Here is a 16793-nt window from a genome sequence, read left to right on the forward strand (position 1 = left end):
ATCTGAAGGGCCACCTGCACCCCAGTGTTTATAGCAGCAATGTCCACAATAGCCAAACTATGGAAAAGAACCCAGATGTCCATCAACAGATGAATGGGTAAAGAAGTGGTACATATATACAATGAAATACTACTCAGCCATCTTTATTTATTTTTTTTAAAGCTTTATTTATTCATGAGCGACAGCGAGAGAGAGAGAGAGAGAGGCAGAGACACAGGCAGAGGGAGAAGCAGCCTCCACATAGGGAGCCTGTTGTGGGACTCGATCCTGGGTCTCCAGGATCACACCCTAGGCTGCAGGCAGTGCTAAACCGCTGTGCCACTGGGGCTGCCCTACTCAGCCATCTTTAAAACTGAAATCTTGCCTTTTGCAAAGGCGTGGATGGAGCTAACATGTATTATGCTAAGTGAAATAAGTCAATCAGAAAAAGTAAATTATCATATGATCTCACTCATATGTGGAATTTAAGAAACAGAGGATCATAGGGGAAGAGAGGAAAAAAGTCAAGTAAGATGAAATCAGAGTGACAAACCATATGAGACTCGTAGTCATAGGAACCAGACTGAGGGTCACTGGAGAGTTGAGGGGTTGGGTGGATGAGGTAACTGGGTGATGGACATTAAGGAGGGCATATGATGTAATGAGCACTGGGAATTATATATGATTGATGAATCACTGACCTCTACCTTTTAAACCAATAATATATGTTAATTAATTTAAATTAAAAATATGTTAAGAAAAACCGATAAAAGTATTAGAAGAAAGCATAAAGGAAAAATCTACATCACTTTAGATTTGCATTGGTTTCTTGAGTATCACACCGAAAGCACAGGTGACAGAAAAAAATATATACTTATCATAATTAAAATTTTTTATGTATCAAAAGATAGTATCAGAGTCATAAGACAACCTACTCAATAGGAGAAAATATTTGCAAATCACTTAATAGGTAAGGGATTAATACTTAGAATATATAAAGAACTCCAAAAACTTGACAACTAAAAAAAAAAATCCAATGCAAAAATATGTGCTGCCGAAGTGAGCACTGACAAAAATATTTGAATAGACATTTATTTCTTCAGAGAAGATATACAAATGGCCAATAAGCCCATGAAAAGATGTTCAGTATCATTAGTCATTAGAGAAACACTAATCAAAAACCACAAAGAGATGCCTATTCACACCTACTAGGATGGTATAATGGTTTCTCCTTAAAATTATATGTTGAAGTCTTAACCGTCAGTGTGACTATAGTTGGAGATAGCTTTTAAGGAGATGCATTAAAGTTAAATGAAGTCATAAAAATGGGGCCTAATTTAATAGGACTCATGTCCTTACAAGAAGAGGAAGAGACACAAGGAATCTCTATATATATGTAGAGAAAAAGCCATGTGAAGACACATTGAAAAGGTAGCTCTCTCTAATCTAGGAAGAGAAGCCTCACCAGAAACCAGTGCTGCTGGCATTTTGACCTAGGACTTTGTAGGAGTGCTGACAATACCTACTCTTACCTTTTGCCTTCCATCTTGTTCTTGTCTGCACAATGACCTCCCACAGGGCTACATGTTCCAGGCCCATTGGAGGTTAATATATACTCTAGATGGAATGAGGGAAGGCTTACTCTGATTATCCTTCTGGTGTAGAGATTGCATCACCACTTTTTTTTTTTTAAGATTTTTATCCATTCATTCATGAGAGACACATAGAAGCAGGCTCCCTATGCGGAGCCTGATGTAGGACTTGATCTCAGGACCTAGGGATCACGACCTGAGCTGAAGGCAGACACTCAACGACTGAGCCATCCAGGTACCCCTAGACTGCACCACTTCAGATAACGTAGTAGAGATCCCACTGGCATACAGATGATGCTAATTTAGATAACTACCTTTTGACCTCACCACAATGATATCCCGCCCAAACTCCCCACCACTGCTCTATAAATTCTGTAGATTAAGGTCTGGACTTTGTGGAAAATAGCTGCAAAGTGCCAAGATCATCTGTCCACCCAATCCCCCTTTCAGTAAATTGTCCTGAATAAAAAACTGTAAACAGTATGTAGTGGCTTTGATTTTTGGTCTCAAAGTGCCTTCTCAGTCCAGAGCATATTTTACTGCCCCTCCTCCACCTTCTAATAGACTTCTGCCCTCCAGAACTGTGAGAACATAAATTTCTGTTAAGCTGCCCAGTCTGTGGTCTTTTGTTAAGGCATCCTGAGCTGTCTGATATGTATAATATTTTAAAAAAACAAAACTGACAATATGGGGCACCTATGATGCTCCATTGCTTAAACACCTGACTCTTGATTTCAGCTCAGGTTTTGATCTCAGGGTCATGAGTTTAAGCCCCATGTTGGGCTCCACACCCAACATGGAGTGCGTACTTAAATACGTACATCCATCCATCCATACATACATATCTCAAAATAAATGTTTGTGAGGATGTGGAGAAATTGGAACCCTTGAGCATTGTTTGTGGAAATATAAAATGCCACAGCCACTATGGAAAACACTTGTCATTTTCTCAAAAGATTAAAACATACAATTACCATATGAGCCAGCAATTCCACCTCTAGGTATGTAGAGATGGAACTGAAAAGAGCTGAAAAGGGGGAGTTGAACAAACAGTTTTATGTCCATGTTTATAGAAGTATTATTCATAACAACCAAAAGATGAAAACAACCCATGTCCATTAACAGATTATAGCATAAACACAGTATGGTATATACATGCAATGGAATATTATTCAACCATATAAAAGAATGAAAGTTTAATTTATGCAGCAACAACACAGATGGACCTTGAAAACACGCTTAATGAAATAAGTCACACTGAGTAGGGTAAATATAGTATGATCCCACTTGTATGTGAGATACCCTGAACAGTCAAGTTTAAAGAGAGAAAGTAGAATAGAGGTTATTGGGGGCTGAGGGGAGGAAGAAAAGCCTAATTATTGTTTAATGGAGTTGTAAAGTCCATAAACTGGGGATGATAAAGAAGTTTTAGGTATAGATAGTGGTGATAGTTACATATTATTGTGAATATTTAATGCAGTTGAAGAGTAAGCATGCTTACAAATGGTTAAAATTCTAAATATCGTATATATTTTACCATACATGCAGACATGCACACACAAACTCCTTAAAAAAAAAAAGCACCACTGATTTTATTAGAAAAGTCTTTAAGTATTAGTGTAAACTATCAGGCTCATGGTTACAAATACAAAGTTTCCAAAATTGGAATGTTTGTATGAAAGCTGTTTTCTTTGACATTATGGATTCATTTTGTTCATTTACAAGGAAATGTCTAACACAAAATGAAGTCTGAATAACCATAATTCATTTGTTGTTTTCTAATTAAAAATTATGTCCCATGAAAAAATCAACTAGGTCCACTCACAACTTTATTACACAAGTGCTTTGACTTTAGATAATTGTCTCAGTTCAAGCTGCTATAGCACACATGCCATAATTTAAACAACAAATTTATTTCTCACAGTTCCAGGATAAAGGTCCCAAAAGATCAGTATCTGGTTGAGGGCCTGCTTTGCAGAGGACTCTCTTCTTGTATCCCCACATGGCAAATAGCAGAAAGAAAGCAGCAAGCTATCCTATGTTTCTTTTTATAAGGGCACTTACCGTACTCATCAGAATTCTACCCTCATGACTTAATTACCTCCTAATACCATTATATTAGGGGCTAGGAATTCAACAAACAGTCCATAAAAATACCCATTGTACTTTGATAATGCTGCAAAAGTCCTTTATGCTTTCATTGCATTTTTTAAAAGATTTTATTTATTTGAGGGAGGGAGAGCATGGAAGGAGGTGGGGAGAAGCAGAGGGAGAAGGACAAGTGGACTCTGAGCTGAGCATGGAGCCTTACTCGGGGGCTAAATCCCAGGACCCCAAGACCATGACTCAAGCTGAAACCAAGAGTTGGATGCTTAACTAAGTGAGCCACCCAGGCATGCCCACCATTTATTTTCTTTAAGATATTATTTATTTATTCATGAGAGACATATATATAGAGAGAGAGGCAGAGACATAGGCAGAGAGAGAAGCATACTCCGTGCAGGGAGCCTGATGCGATCCAGGACTAAAGGATCACATCCTGGGCAGAAGGCAGGCAGTAAACCGCTGAGCCACCCTGGGGTCCCCCTGCCATTTTTTAAAAATTGTGATTAAAAAGCACACGCAAAAAATACCATTTTAACCATTTTTAAGTGTACAGTTCTGTAGTATTAAGTATATTCACATTGTTGTGAAACATTTCCAGAACTTTCTCATTTTGCAAAACTAAAGCTTTTGTCCCATTTTGTCACATACAATAAGACCAGTACTTAAGGACTGAGATTTCACAAAATTAATTTTTTGCTCCATCAAGGACATCTTAAGTTGAAACAACTGGCATTTTAAAAAATTTGCGTGTGCGTAGCAGTGAATAATATAATCACTAATATCTAAAGTTTGGTACCACTGCCTCCACTTGCATTAGGGGTTTTATACCCAATTGCTTTAGTACTATCAGTACAAATGTGAACACAGTGAAAAGGGCAAATAATACCTTAGTGTTATTGTGAAAATGGTCTTGAGTTGCAAACTTTTTGAAGAGTTCTTGGGAAGCATCCATAGACCACGTGTTGAAAACCACTGATTCAGATCCGTGTCTTAGGAAGATCACTTTGAAAAAAAAAAAACAAAACAAAAAACAAAAAACAGAACAAACACAGGAAGATCACTTTGGTGGTAGGATAGAAGGAGGGAGATTTGAGAAACGAGACCAGTTAGTTTGAGTGAAAGAGGAAGAAAGCCTATATTTGATTAATGAAGTGCAGATAAAAAAGAAGAGATTGATTTAGGAGCTATTTCAGAAGTGGAATTGATGTACAGAATTGCAAGTATGTCTTTGGACTCATGAAATTACTGCCTTTGTACCAGATTTTATTTCTCATTTCCATTTGTCCAGTTTACATCATTTACTTAATTACTCATGAAAATTGAAATTTCTCCAATACCATAGGAAACTAAACTAAACTAATAACGGATCTGGAAGAGGAATAAGCCAGCTATTCAGTTATCTGCTTCTACTTACTACTTTAGTATGGGAATTTATAACCTTGTTCTTTATCAACTTCTGAATATACCTGTGTGTTGAATATAAAAAGTAATTCATACGTAGATCTTTATGTCATTAGTTTAGTTTTAGTCTTTTCCACTGTTCAGACTCAATAACAAATAGCACAAATTGTTTAAACACTTGGTTTAAACACTTGGTTCTTGATATTTCAGTTTGAAGGCTTTTTTCCCCCCTCCTCAAACAGCAGTTCAAATGCTTCACCTTCAGAAGGTGCACCACTAGTAGGAGGTTATGGATGTACTCCTCATTCATTCCCAAAGTTCCAGCACCCTTCTCATGAACTTTTGAAGGAAAATGGCTTTACCCAACAAGTGTACCACAAGTATCGTCGAAGATGCCTAAGTGGTAAGATGCTTGTCCTTTGTGTAGCTATGTTTAAAACTAAAATATAATATTTAAAAATGTGATATTTAACATCAGGCTAAGATATTCTTTTATTTTGTTATAATTACCTTAATTACTTATGTATTTCATGTATTTTTGTAGCTTAGCTACATGAAGAAAGTTTAGCATATTCTTCTTACCATTGACAAATGCTTAAATTTGAGCAATGAGTCAGAAAATGGATTCATACTTATCCCTTACTTAGAAGAAACCCAGATACATTTTGGAGATTAATATGTTTTAGCTTTTCTTATTTTAAGCCATGTAAAATGTCTGCTGATTTGACTTTAATAAGTTTCTTTAACAAAAAAAAAATGTTTTATTATTTTAACTTTTCCAGAGAGAAAACGCTTGGGAATTGGCCAGTCCCAAGAAATGAATACCCTCTTTCGTTTCTGGTCCTTTTTCCTCAGAGATCACTTCAATAAAAAAATGTATGAGGAATTTAGACAACTTGCTTGGGAAGATGCAAAAGAAAATTACAGGTCAAATATTTTCTCACATTTTTACATTTAAAGGGAATTTTCAAAAAAATAATTTAAAAACTAGTACTGAAACAGCCCAGTTTTGAACTATGAGGGCAGCATAACGTAACTGGAAAGAGGGCTATATTCGTTTCCTATTGCTGCATAGCAAATTATCCCCAAACTCAGAAGCATTTATTAGTTTACAGTTTCTAAGGGTCAGGACCTTAGGAACAGCTTAGCTGGGTGGTTCTGACTCACAGGTCTCATGTGCAGCCAAGATGTTAGATCAGGCTGCAGCCTCTGAAGACTTGACTTAGGCTGGAGGATCCTCTTCAAGCCTATTCACACGACTGTTGGCAGAAAGCTTTAGTTCTTCACCACATAGGCTTCCTGGTGGGCATTTAACAACATGACTTCATCCAGAGCAAATGATCTAAGAAAGTTGGAGAACTTCCAAGAGGAATCCTTGATGTCTTATATAACCTGTGCTTGCAAGTAACATACCATCACTTCTGCCATATTGTATTATTCACACAGACCAACCCTGGTACCATACCTGATAGGAGGAGACTACCCAAGGTTGTGAATACCAGGAGGTAGGATTATTTGAAACCACCTTGGGGGCTGGCACAAAGGCCAAAAGAAATCTGAAAGAGCCACTAGAGACCTCCCTTGCATATGCATAGATATCCTCCAATTCATAAATACTTAGAGCCAAACTAGTTGTTAAGATGCCTCGAACCAAGAACAAATAAGGCCTCTGATGATATGTCCAGACTCATCTATCAAATCTCATTTTTTTCCTGCTAGTGTGCTGTAGTCTTCTAGGCAACAGTGGTGCAGAACACGTTCTCTGAATGACCCAAGCTCTATCCTCTAGATTTTTCTATATATTCTCATCTCTGCTTATTCTTCTCTTCTTCCTCCTTCTGCTTTGCTAACTCATTCTTTTCATCCAGGTTAGACCTTACTTCTTTGAAAAATGTTCAGGAGAAGTTTTGAGAGTGTCTATATGGTAGAGTTGAAACCAGACTAAAAGGATGAGAAGGATCTTGAAGTGGGCTCATGCAAACTATTTATTCCTGGAAAATAGAGAAAGGAAGAAGAAATGGAAAGAAGAAAAAAAGATAATTTTACACTCCTTGCTTACTCAAATTTACCATTCTTTAAGTTGTAAAAATGGATTCTACTTGTAAATCTTAAATAAGAATATACTGTTAATCAGATATTGTAATCTTTGAGAGGAATACAAGATGCTAGAAATAAATTTTTCTAGAAAAAAATTACATTTTCCCTAATTTATATAAAAATAAAGACTAATTCTCATCCAGAACGTTTATCTTGATTGGGAATGACAGATACATAGTATGTTTACCTCTATTTCTCTCTCTTCTGTTATTACATCTCTAATCAATCCCAGCACTGTTACATGTCCTAGAATTCAGATTTATAGTCTTACAAAAGTTTTAATAGCTGCTTCCAGTTTACCAGAGTTGGCACAAAAGGCAAAATTTGCTATTTCTGATTTTGATATTCTCAAAGTATGATGTGCTACCCATTAGTGGGTTGTGAAGTCAATATAGTAGTTTGAAAAATATCATACTGACAACATACAGTAAGGCTAAATTTTTCACACTTAATACATAAATGCAAATTTAAGAATTGTTTTCAAAACATGTATATGCTTGTATATACACACATACTGTGTTGACTTAGTAACCAGATAAAATATTTTTCTTACTACTGGACTTGGAAAAATTTGAAAGTCATTGTTCTAATTTTAGCATATTTTGCTCTTTTTAAAAACAATTTCAATTTGTTCTTTGACTTTGTAATAACTTTTCTGATATGCCCATGGCTGTCCAAGTCTAGGTTGGGAGTTTTTCTGTGTTCCTATAGTCATCTGTGTATGTTTCTAGTAGCTTTTGAACACATAATTTTGGGTATGTTTCTGCAGTGTTCATGACTAGCCTGGATTAGATGTTCCTTAGGAAGTATAGCACAGTGGTTAAGCATCTGAAGTCTTTGAAATCAGACCTAAATTTGAATCCCAGCCTGTTAACTTACTGTGATCTTGGCAAGATATTATTCCCAATATGCTTAAGGTCATTTATCTATAAAGTGGAGGAAATTATGGTAACTATCCTCATAAGGTTATTGTGAAGATTAAACAAAACAGAACCTGTAAAGGTCTTAACATACTACCTGATACACAGTAAGTGTTCAATAAATTGCGGTTGTTATTAGGAAGAAGATCAATACTAAATCTATCCATTGACTTAACTTAGCAATAAGGTAGTTTCAAGAAAGAAGGAGAAAAATAACCTTTATCATGTATCTTCAATGTGTCAGCTGTGGTCTAAATGCTTTACAAATACTATGTCATCTATTCTTAAAAAGTAGGATATCATTATTCCCATTTTCAGGGATATAATTATAGTCCTAGAATTCAAATACAGTTCTGCTTCTCAGCCTTTATGTTTTCACTCATCTAAGCTGTCTCATAATGAGAGGTAAATGAATAAATAACAACTGAGAGGCTAGCTATTTGCCCCTGATCTTCACTCTAGCAGTTAGGCTGCATAGTTGGGTTGTTATTAATATCATACTTTTGGTCTTTGGAATTGGTTTACTAAAAAATAAGACTAAAAATCCAAATATTGTAGTCGTCTATTGGCCTTTACCAATATAAACTAATATATAACTAATATTAATATAATATCCCATAAAAGAAGTATCAAGGTGATTTGTCATTGCTGAGCTGATGTTCTTTAGTCTTTAGTCCCCTCAGCCTTCAGTCATACAAGCTCAAAGAATAGCATCACTAATGGCTACCAAAGCAAAGAGCTCAGGTCAGTGTGTGGGTGTATAGTTAGTAGTCCTACATCTCTCTTGGTGGCCTGCCAAGAAACCTATTTATTCTTCTGGACAGACCATAACTTTCCATCTTGAAAATAAACTAGCTACAGAAGACACACACACGCACCTTCGTGTGAATAAAAAAAAGCCAGGTAAAATTATGTTACCAGTAATGTCAAGAAAGACTACCAGAAATTGTATTCTTTATTCCTGTAAGGCACCCAGAACAACTTAAGCACTCTGAAGAATCTTTTAATTATGACATGTTTTAATTTAGTAAGCTAGACATGGTCATTTTACTGCTGTCTTGTTGACTTTGTTCATTCTCATGGGTTCTACTCATCACAATTAATTTAAAGGTTGAGCCCATGTAGTTTGCTAATCCCCTGTCCAAAGTCTGTCTTGGGTCCTCTAGGTAGTTAGAGAATAGAAGGAAATTTGTTTTCTGATATATATATAGTAATTAAAATTATTTTAGCAAAATATCTTTTATGAAATATACTTTATGGGACACTTGGGTGGCTCAGTAGTTGGGCATCTTCCTTTGGCCCAGGGCATGATCCTGGAGTCCCTGGATCGAGTCCCGCATTGGGCTCCCGACATGGAGCCTGCTTCTCTCTCTGCCTATGTCTCTACCTCTCTCTCTCTGTGTCTCTCATGAATAAATAAAATCTTTTTAAAAAGTGTACTTTATAACTAAAATAGGGAAGATCTATGAGGAGCCATTTAGTTAGGTTTGTCATTTATAGTTGAATGGATCAAACACACATAGGATCTGGGGCACAACAGTGTAGTCTTTATATTTCTTGAGTGAAGATTGTGTTCAAAAGTGTTTAAAACCATGCACAAACACACCATTATAAACCTTGGTTTGGGAAAACTCAAATATTCCCAGTATCACTAAATCTTTTCAACATTTCTTCACAAATACCAAGGAGAGGGCTCTGTCTAAAGGAGCCATAGTGTATGGGCTGCCTCTCAATTTGCAGGTTCCCAGTATACTTCCATAAGATGCTGTGGTTGAGTGAACAAAAATAGCAAAGTCATCTATGGATTACTAAATAACCACTTAACCTTAAAAAAAAAAACCCTGCACACATTTAAGCCTTTGCGGGGAGGGGCTTATTTATATCATGTTTGCTTGTATCTATGAAATGTTTGCATTGCCATAGCAAAATTTTTACTATAAACCTTCTATTTCCTCTCTTCAGGTATGGATTAGAATGTCTGTTCAGGTTTTATAGTTATGGACTGGAAAAAAAATTCAGACAAGAAATTTTTAAAGATTTCCAAGAAGAAACCAAAAAAGACTACGAATCTGGTAAAACAAAACAAAACCAAAAAAACCAATAGTCTTATTCTATTTGGAAATTGCAAACCTGAGTCACTAAATAGGAAAGGAGTTCATAACTGTTTTCTTCAGAGTAGGTCATTTAAGATCTTCACGCCACTATTAGGGTTCTTGATGAAGGATGGGGCACCATATAGTAAGATCATTCCTGTGAGGTGTTGGAAAATAACCACACCCAAGTGTTTCCATTATAGAGTAGTATTTTGCCATTTTTCCTTTGACAAACGTGATAATACTCACTGATGTTCCATTGCATGAAAATTCTTTGAAACATCAGCAAATATGCTTGGAAAGATGGAATAGTACAGTGGGTAACAGTGCAAGCTTTAGGTGAAATCCATATGTAGGTCTGAATCCCATTTTCACCACTTGGTAGCTGTGTGACCTTGGTTAAGTCACTTAACTGTTAGCCTCAGTTTACTCATCAGTAATATACATAAGAGCACCTACATTACAGGTTTATATATGGTTCAAATTAGTTTAAAATATAAAAACCATTTAATACCTCATATAACAAATGCTTATTACTAAATGTTGCTGCCATTATTACAATGTCTTATTCTCAAAATCTAGATACAATATATGCTGGAAGATAAATGGTTAATTGCTGATAGGCTCATGTTCAATATGAATTGTTTTTAAAATTTTGTATAATATATTGTGTATATTTTTCTTTGTTACTAGGTCAGCTGTATGGATTAGAAAAGTTTTGGGCTTACCTAAAATATTCTCAATCTAAGACACAGTCTATTGACCCAAAACTTCAGGAATACCTCTGTAGCTTTAAGAGGTTAGAAGACTTCCGCATTGATGTAAGTTTTAAGTCCTTTCTTCTGTAGTCTTTTTATTACCTTCATATTTTGAGTTATCACGACTTTCTTTATTTTCACAATTTTTATTTTTTTAACTTTTTATTTTGAAATTATAATTTTCTAGTTTTGAAATTAAACTTTAAAACAGGTGCAGGGCAGCCCAGGTGGCTCAGCAGTTTAGCGCTGCCTTCAGCCCAGGGTGTGATCCTGGAGACCCGGGATCAAGTCCCACACAGGCTCCCTGCATGGAGCCTGCTCCTCCCTCTGCCTGTGTCTCTGCCTCTCTCTCTGTGTCTCTCATGAATAAATAAATAAAATATTTTTAAAATAATAAAAGAGGTGCAAAAATTCCCTTTTACTCTGTTTACCCAGATTTCCCAAATGTTAACATCTTATGTAACCACAGTACAATTGTCAGTTCACTTTAATTTTGATATACCCCTATAATTAAACATTTTGTAGATTTAGTGACTTTGATGTGGATATATTAGTAATTTCTCACTAACAATTCAAAAATTTTTCATTTTCTATGTACTTTTATCCTTTACTTTCATAATATGTGCTGATATAACATGGATTTAGGTTTCTCCACATAATAAAATTAAGATAAGAATGTCATGTTATGTTATGTTAAATATAGAGACAGAAGAGTAAGCCTTAAACAATTTGATTTCAAGAGTAAGAGGAAAGAATTAAAGAATGAGATGAAAATAAGAAAAAGGAAAAGAAAGAAAAATAAGAGTCAAAAGAACAGAAAAGAGAGAGGTGAAAGGAATGCTAGGTCCATCTCTGGTTAGTATTGTAATTTGTGTTATATTTTGTATAAATAGTCTTGATAGCCCAGGAACAGAATTAATAGAAGTGCCTGTCTCTGGAATCAAGATGTTTCTAAGAGTGGCCTCGCCATTTCTGTCACAAAGACATCCTTGCTCTATAAATAGTGACTTTTACCCTTTTACCCTATCTGAACAGAAGTTAAGAATTCAGGCCTCTGCTTTTAAATACAGTGGAAGATTGGAAAAAGGAGGCTACGGTCTTAACTTGTTTTCAGATGAAAATAGTCTGGTGGTTATAGCTGTGGGCTCCCAAGTCTGGAAAGACCTTGCACCTGGAAAGTCCTTACAAGCTGACTGTTTCTGAGTGCAGAATACATTATCACTGCCTACCCTGTCCTTGCTTGCAATCTGAGAGGATTTGGGAGCTTAATGGATATTTATTTGAAAATGTTTAAAATTAGTACCATCAGTAATGCTTTCCACTCTCCTTATCCTAGAAATCCTAGATAAACCTTCAGACTCACTAAAGATATTTGACTTGGTATCTTTTCTCTCTCTGCTGCTTTCATTTATTTGTTAAACTATCATTCAAACAAGTCTAGGATAAGAGTTTAGGGTTGGAAGGGACTAGAGTTATAAGTGCTTTGCAGTTGAGAAGTTGAAAAAAGAAGGAAAATAGACTCTTTGAAACATTTTCTTGGAGGCAGGGAACCCAGCCTTATATTTATGCCCTGAATGCAGCTCAAGCCCTAAAACATACGAGAATCTTAGTAAACATGTTAACTGGGGACGTGATCCTGGGGACCCAAGACCGAGTCCCACATCAGGCTCCCTGCATGGAGCCTGCTTCTCCCTCTGCCTGTGTCTCGGCCTTTCTCTCTCTCTCTCTTTCATCAATCAATAAATAAAATCTTAAAAAAAAAAAAAAAATGTTGGGCAGCCTGGTGGCTCAGTGGTTTAGCGCCGCCTTCAGCCCAGGACGTGATCCTGGAGACCCAGAATCGAGTCCTATGTCGGGCTCCCTGCATGGAGCCTGCTTCTCCCTCTGCCTGTGTCTCTGCCTCTCTCTCTCTCTCTCTCTCATTCTGTCTCTGTGTGTCTCTCATGAATAAATAAATAAGACCTTTTTTAAAAAAAATGTTAACTGAAAGAATGAACAAATATAGGTGATTTAGTTGAGAAAATTTAATACCTTGAATTGCTGCGAAGTTTTTTTTTTCTTTTTTTTTTTTAATTTTTATTTATTTATGATAGTCACAGAGAGAGAGAGAGAGAGGCAGAGACACAGGCAGAGGGAGAAGCAGGGAGCCCGACATAGGACTCGATTCTGGGTCTCCAGGATCACGCCCTGGGCCAAAGGCAGGCGCCAAACCGCTGCGCCACCCAGGGATCCCCTGCTGCGAAGTTTTTGTTATACTAATAGAATCTACTGAAATGCCAACATAGTTTCCATCTTTTTGAAAAAGTCTGACCTTAGATTTTGAGGGCAGGGAAAATAGTAAAATTGTCACTATATTGTCTTTCATATTTTGCAGCCCCCGATTAGTGAGGAATTTGGAAGAAAAAGACATTCATCTACTTCTGGTGAGGACAGTAGTCGTCATAGACTTCCATCTAATTCCTCTGCAAAGCCACCAAATGCTGCTAAGCGTACATCTGCTAATCAGCTTCAGGTCCCAATAAACTGTCCCAGAAGGAATACTTCCCAGGAGTCCAGTGACAATTCACACCAGAACAGTGCTGCCTCAGTCTCAACAGATGGTGAAATGCCTGAGAAATAGACTCTTATGAAAGTTGTTTGCCCTTGAAATCAACATTTACATCAGTATTTATTTGGGGAAAATCTTCTGATGTTTGATTGTGATAATCACAAAAAAGAAAAAGGAAGAAAAGCGGTAGCATTTTTTTCTAACAAGATAAATTCTGAAAACTCATTTTCCCTGATGTCATGAGCAAGGATAGTTTTGGTGACCTTTTATAGAGATCCTCTAGTAATGTATTTTGGTTTCAGTATTTCTTTTTCAAAGCAATTGTTTATAAGAACAGCATTCCTTAAATATATAGAAAAACAATGCAAGGAATGCCTAAACATTTCAGCTCATACTTCTTAAAGAAGATATAGTATGTTGTATTCATCTCTTCTATAGAGCTTTCCTAAAGAATCCAATTACCCTGTTATCAATTCATATTTGAACTTATCAAAAACAAAGGAAGATTACGTATATATTTTTTAAATTCAAAAAAAATACATTTGCTCTTCTTTTAGACCAATAGCTTAAGGAAATTTTTTTTTTTTTACCAAACTAGAACTATATTGCAGTTAAATTGAAGTATGAAATATGTGCACTTTGGATGCTGGGTTTGGCTTTTTTCCTCCTCTAGTCATACCTCATGATTTCCATAGTTATTGTTGTGCTAGTGTGGAATGTTCTGAATTGACATCAGCTGGTTACATATTAGAAGAGATTTACTTTTTGTGGCTCTATAATAAACATGCACAAGTAATTGAAAACTGGGTTGGGATTGGTTGGAATTTTGTTCTAAATCAATTAAATCTTGCCCTGTTTCTAATGCATCTTCTGTTTGTACATTTGCAGGTGGGTATGACAGGTAGTCAGATTATCTTCAGCTTAAAAGTAGTACTTGGTTTTTCCTTTCTGTTTCTTTTAGTTTTGTTTTATGCTCATGTTTTCAAGAGTTATAGCAAATTGATTTCTGATTTTTATTGCTCTTGCAACTGATGTAAATGATAGTTTCAGTTTTTGTGGGAATTAAAAAAATAAAGCACTTATTCTAAATTATTGGAATTGATTTTTAATTATTTTGTTTAGAATATAGTTGAAAGCTGTAATATTCAAATTCTGCTAGTAGAAGACTATTATATTTTGTGAAGGAAGTTCCAGTTATAAATTTATCCGTTTATATTTACCGCGTGTATTTTCTTGGCAGAGCAGCTAGTTTAATACACTAAATTATTATTTTCTCTTTGATGTCTTGTTCTTATGGGATGACAACATCGAAATACATACAATCTTTGGATAAATGGACTATTAATCAGGAAAAAAGATTTTCATTAGTTGTTACCCATGCATAAGTGATAATCTATAGTTTAATATTTGGGGGTCATTTTGATGTGGTAATTTTAAGAAATAGTCAAATTTGAATATTTAGAAAATAAATTTTACTTAGAGATGTTGAGAAAAGAATGCAAAACAAGGGATTAGAATAATAAATTTCTAGATGTTTTCTTAAGTGGATATGTAGTTCTGGCTTTTCACTGAGAAGTTTCCAAATCATACTTACTAGCTTTAATGCGGTTTCTTGAAATGATCTAAAGAATTTTCTCAGTATCCTTTTTGTATTGAACACATACATCTGAAACTTGTGTTTAAGATTATTTCTACTCACCTAAATATGCAAGTGTAAATTTGATTTGAAAATTGTATATTTTATATGAAAATACGGTAATCAAGAGTTTTGTGATATGTAATAATTAGAAATTTTATCATTATTTTGATTATAAAAGTAATACATGTAACTGAGGGATTTAGAAAAGCACAAAGAAGAAAATAAAGTACCTTTTTAAAAAAGAAAAAACCAAAATTGGTATCATGCTATACATAGAGTGTTATAACCTGCTTTTCCACATACTAAAGGTGAGCATTTACCGATGTCATTAATATTTCTACACTAGGACTTTTACAAGTTACATAATATTCCAGCATATACTTCACATCACATCATAGTTTATACTCCTCTGTTGAATTTTAGCATGTGGCCGAGTTTAAGCTGTTAAACACCAATTTAATCATATCCCTACAGGTAGATCTTTGTGTATATATCAAATCAGAGTTGGAGGGAAGTTCATAATATGCCACTTCACTTTTATGAAAGATTTACATGTATAGTAATGGTTTTTGTTGTTAAAGTGAAAATCCTCTTTGGAGGTCTTTTACTAAAAACAGGTATTAAGGTAGTCTTTTGTGAAAGCAAAGTGGTGCAATGAGGACTTGATACTTTTTAAGAAGTGGGGAGGATACTTCTTTTTAAGTCATTTCAGCTTATGAAAGATTTCTTAAGAACACTACTTGGGGGCAGCCCGGGTGGCACAGCGGTTTAGCGCCGCCTGCAGCCCAGGGCGGGATCCTGGAGACTCGGGATCGAGTCCAGCATCGGGCTCCCTGCATAGAGCCTGCTTCTCCCTCTGCCTGTGTCTCTGCCTCTTTCTTTAGCTGTGTCTCTATGAATAAATAAAATCTTAAATAAAAAAAAAAGAACACTACTAGGGATACCTGGGTGGCTCAGTGGTTGAGCATCTACCTTGACTTACCTTGTGATCCCCCGGGCCCTGGGATCGAGTCCCACATCAGGTTCCCCACAGGTAGCCTGCTTCTCCCTCTGCCTGGTGTCTCTGCCTGTGTCTCTGCCTCTCTCTCTCTCTCTCTCTGTCTCTCTCTCTCTCTCTCTGTCTCTCATGAATAAATACATAAATAATAAAAAATTTAAAGCCACACTCTACTTCAGGCAGAGTCTTGAGTGGCTCAGTCAGTTAAGTGACTGTCTTCCACTCAGGTCATGACCCCCAGGTCCTGGGATGGAGTGAGCCTCCCTGCTCAGTGGGGAATCGGTTTCTCCCTCTCCTTCTGCCTCTTGTTCTCTATCTCTCTCTCAAATAAATATATAAGTAAAACCTTTTTAAAAAAGAACACTCTACTTCCAGATAGCAGGGGAAACCTGTGTTGCTAGTATAAATTCCTAGGAGTTGAAATTCCAAGTAAACATGTATTCCCATTTAACACACTCAGAATGGTTGCACAGTTTATATTTCCCCAACAGCACCTGCTTTCCTACATCTTCACCAACACTGGTTATTATAAATCTTTCTCTTTGATAGATTGAGAAACAAAAAAATACTATTTTAATGTTATTAATGTCATTTAAATGAGGATACTAATGAGTGGTAATTTTTATTATTAACCATATTATTTATAGATGGCTTGATCATATC

The 16793-nt window shown here is 35.9% G+C and overlaps 1 protein-coding gene across 5 annotated transcripts in view; it reads left to right on the forward strand.

Moving 5' to 3' along the window:
- The window catches only part of LARP1B (La ribonucleoprotein 1B), a 130896-nt gene extending 115544 nt beyond the window's left edge, over positions 1-15352 (forward strand). For 4 of the 5 annotated variants that reach the window (XM_055317071.1, XM_055317072.1, XM_055317073.1 and 1 more), the window contains 5 exons: positions 5321-5481; positions 5861-6005; positions 10058-10167; positions 10882-11009; positions 13321-15352. In XM_055317071.1, the coding sequence (XP_055173046.1) occupies positions 5321-5481; positions 5861-6005; positions 10058-10167; positions 10882-11009; positions 13321-13566 (790 nt within the window). In that variant the 3' untranslated portion in view covers positions 13567-15352. Of the gene's footprint in view, positions 1-5288; positions 5482-5860; positions 6006-10057; positions 10168-10881; positions 11010-13320 lie in introns of those variants that run through there. The other variant, XR_008663349.1, reaches the window with a different exon arrangement.
- The last annotated feature ends 1441 nt before the right edge of the window (positions 15353-16793 follow it).

Source organism: Nyctereutes procyonoides, unplaced genomic scaffold, assembly GCF_905146905.1.
Source record: "Nyctereutes procyonoides isolate TBG_1078 unplaced genomic scaffold, NYPRO_anot_genome, whole genome shotgun sequence".
NCBI lineage: Eukaryota > Metazoa > Chordata > Mammalia > Carnivora > Canidae > Nyctereutes > Nyctereutes procyonoides.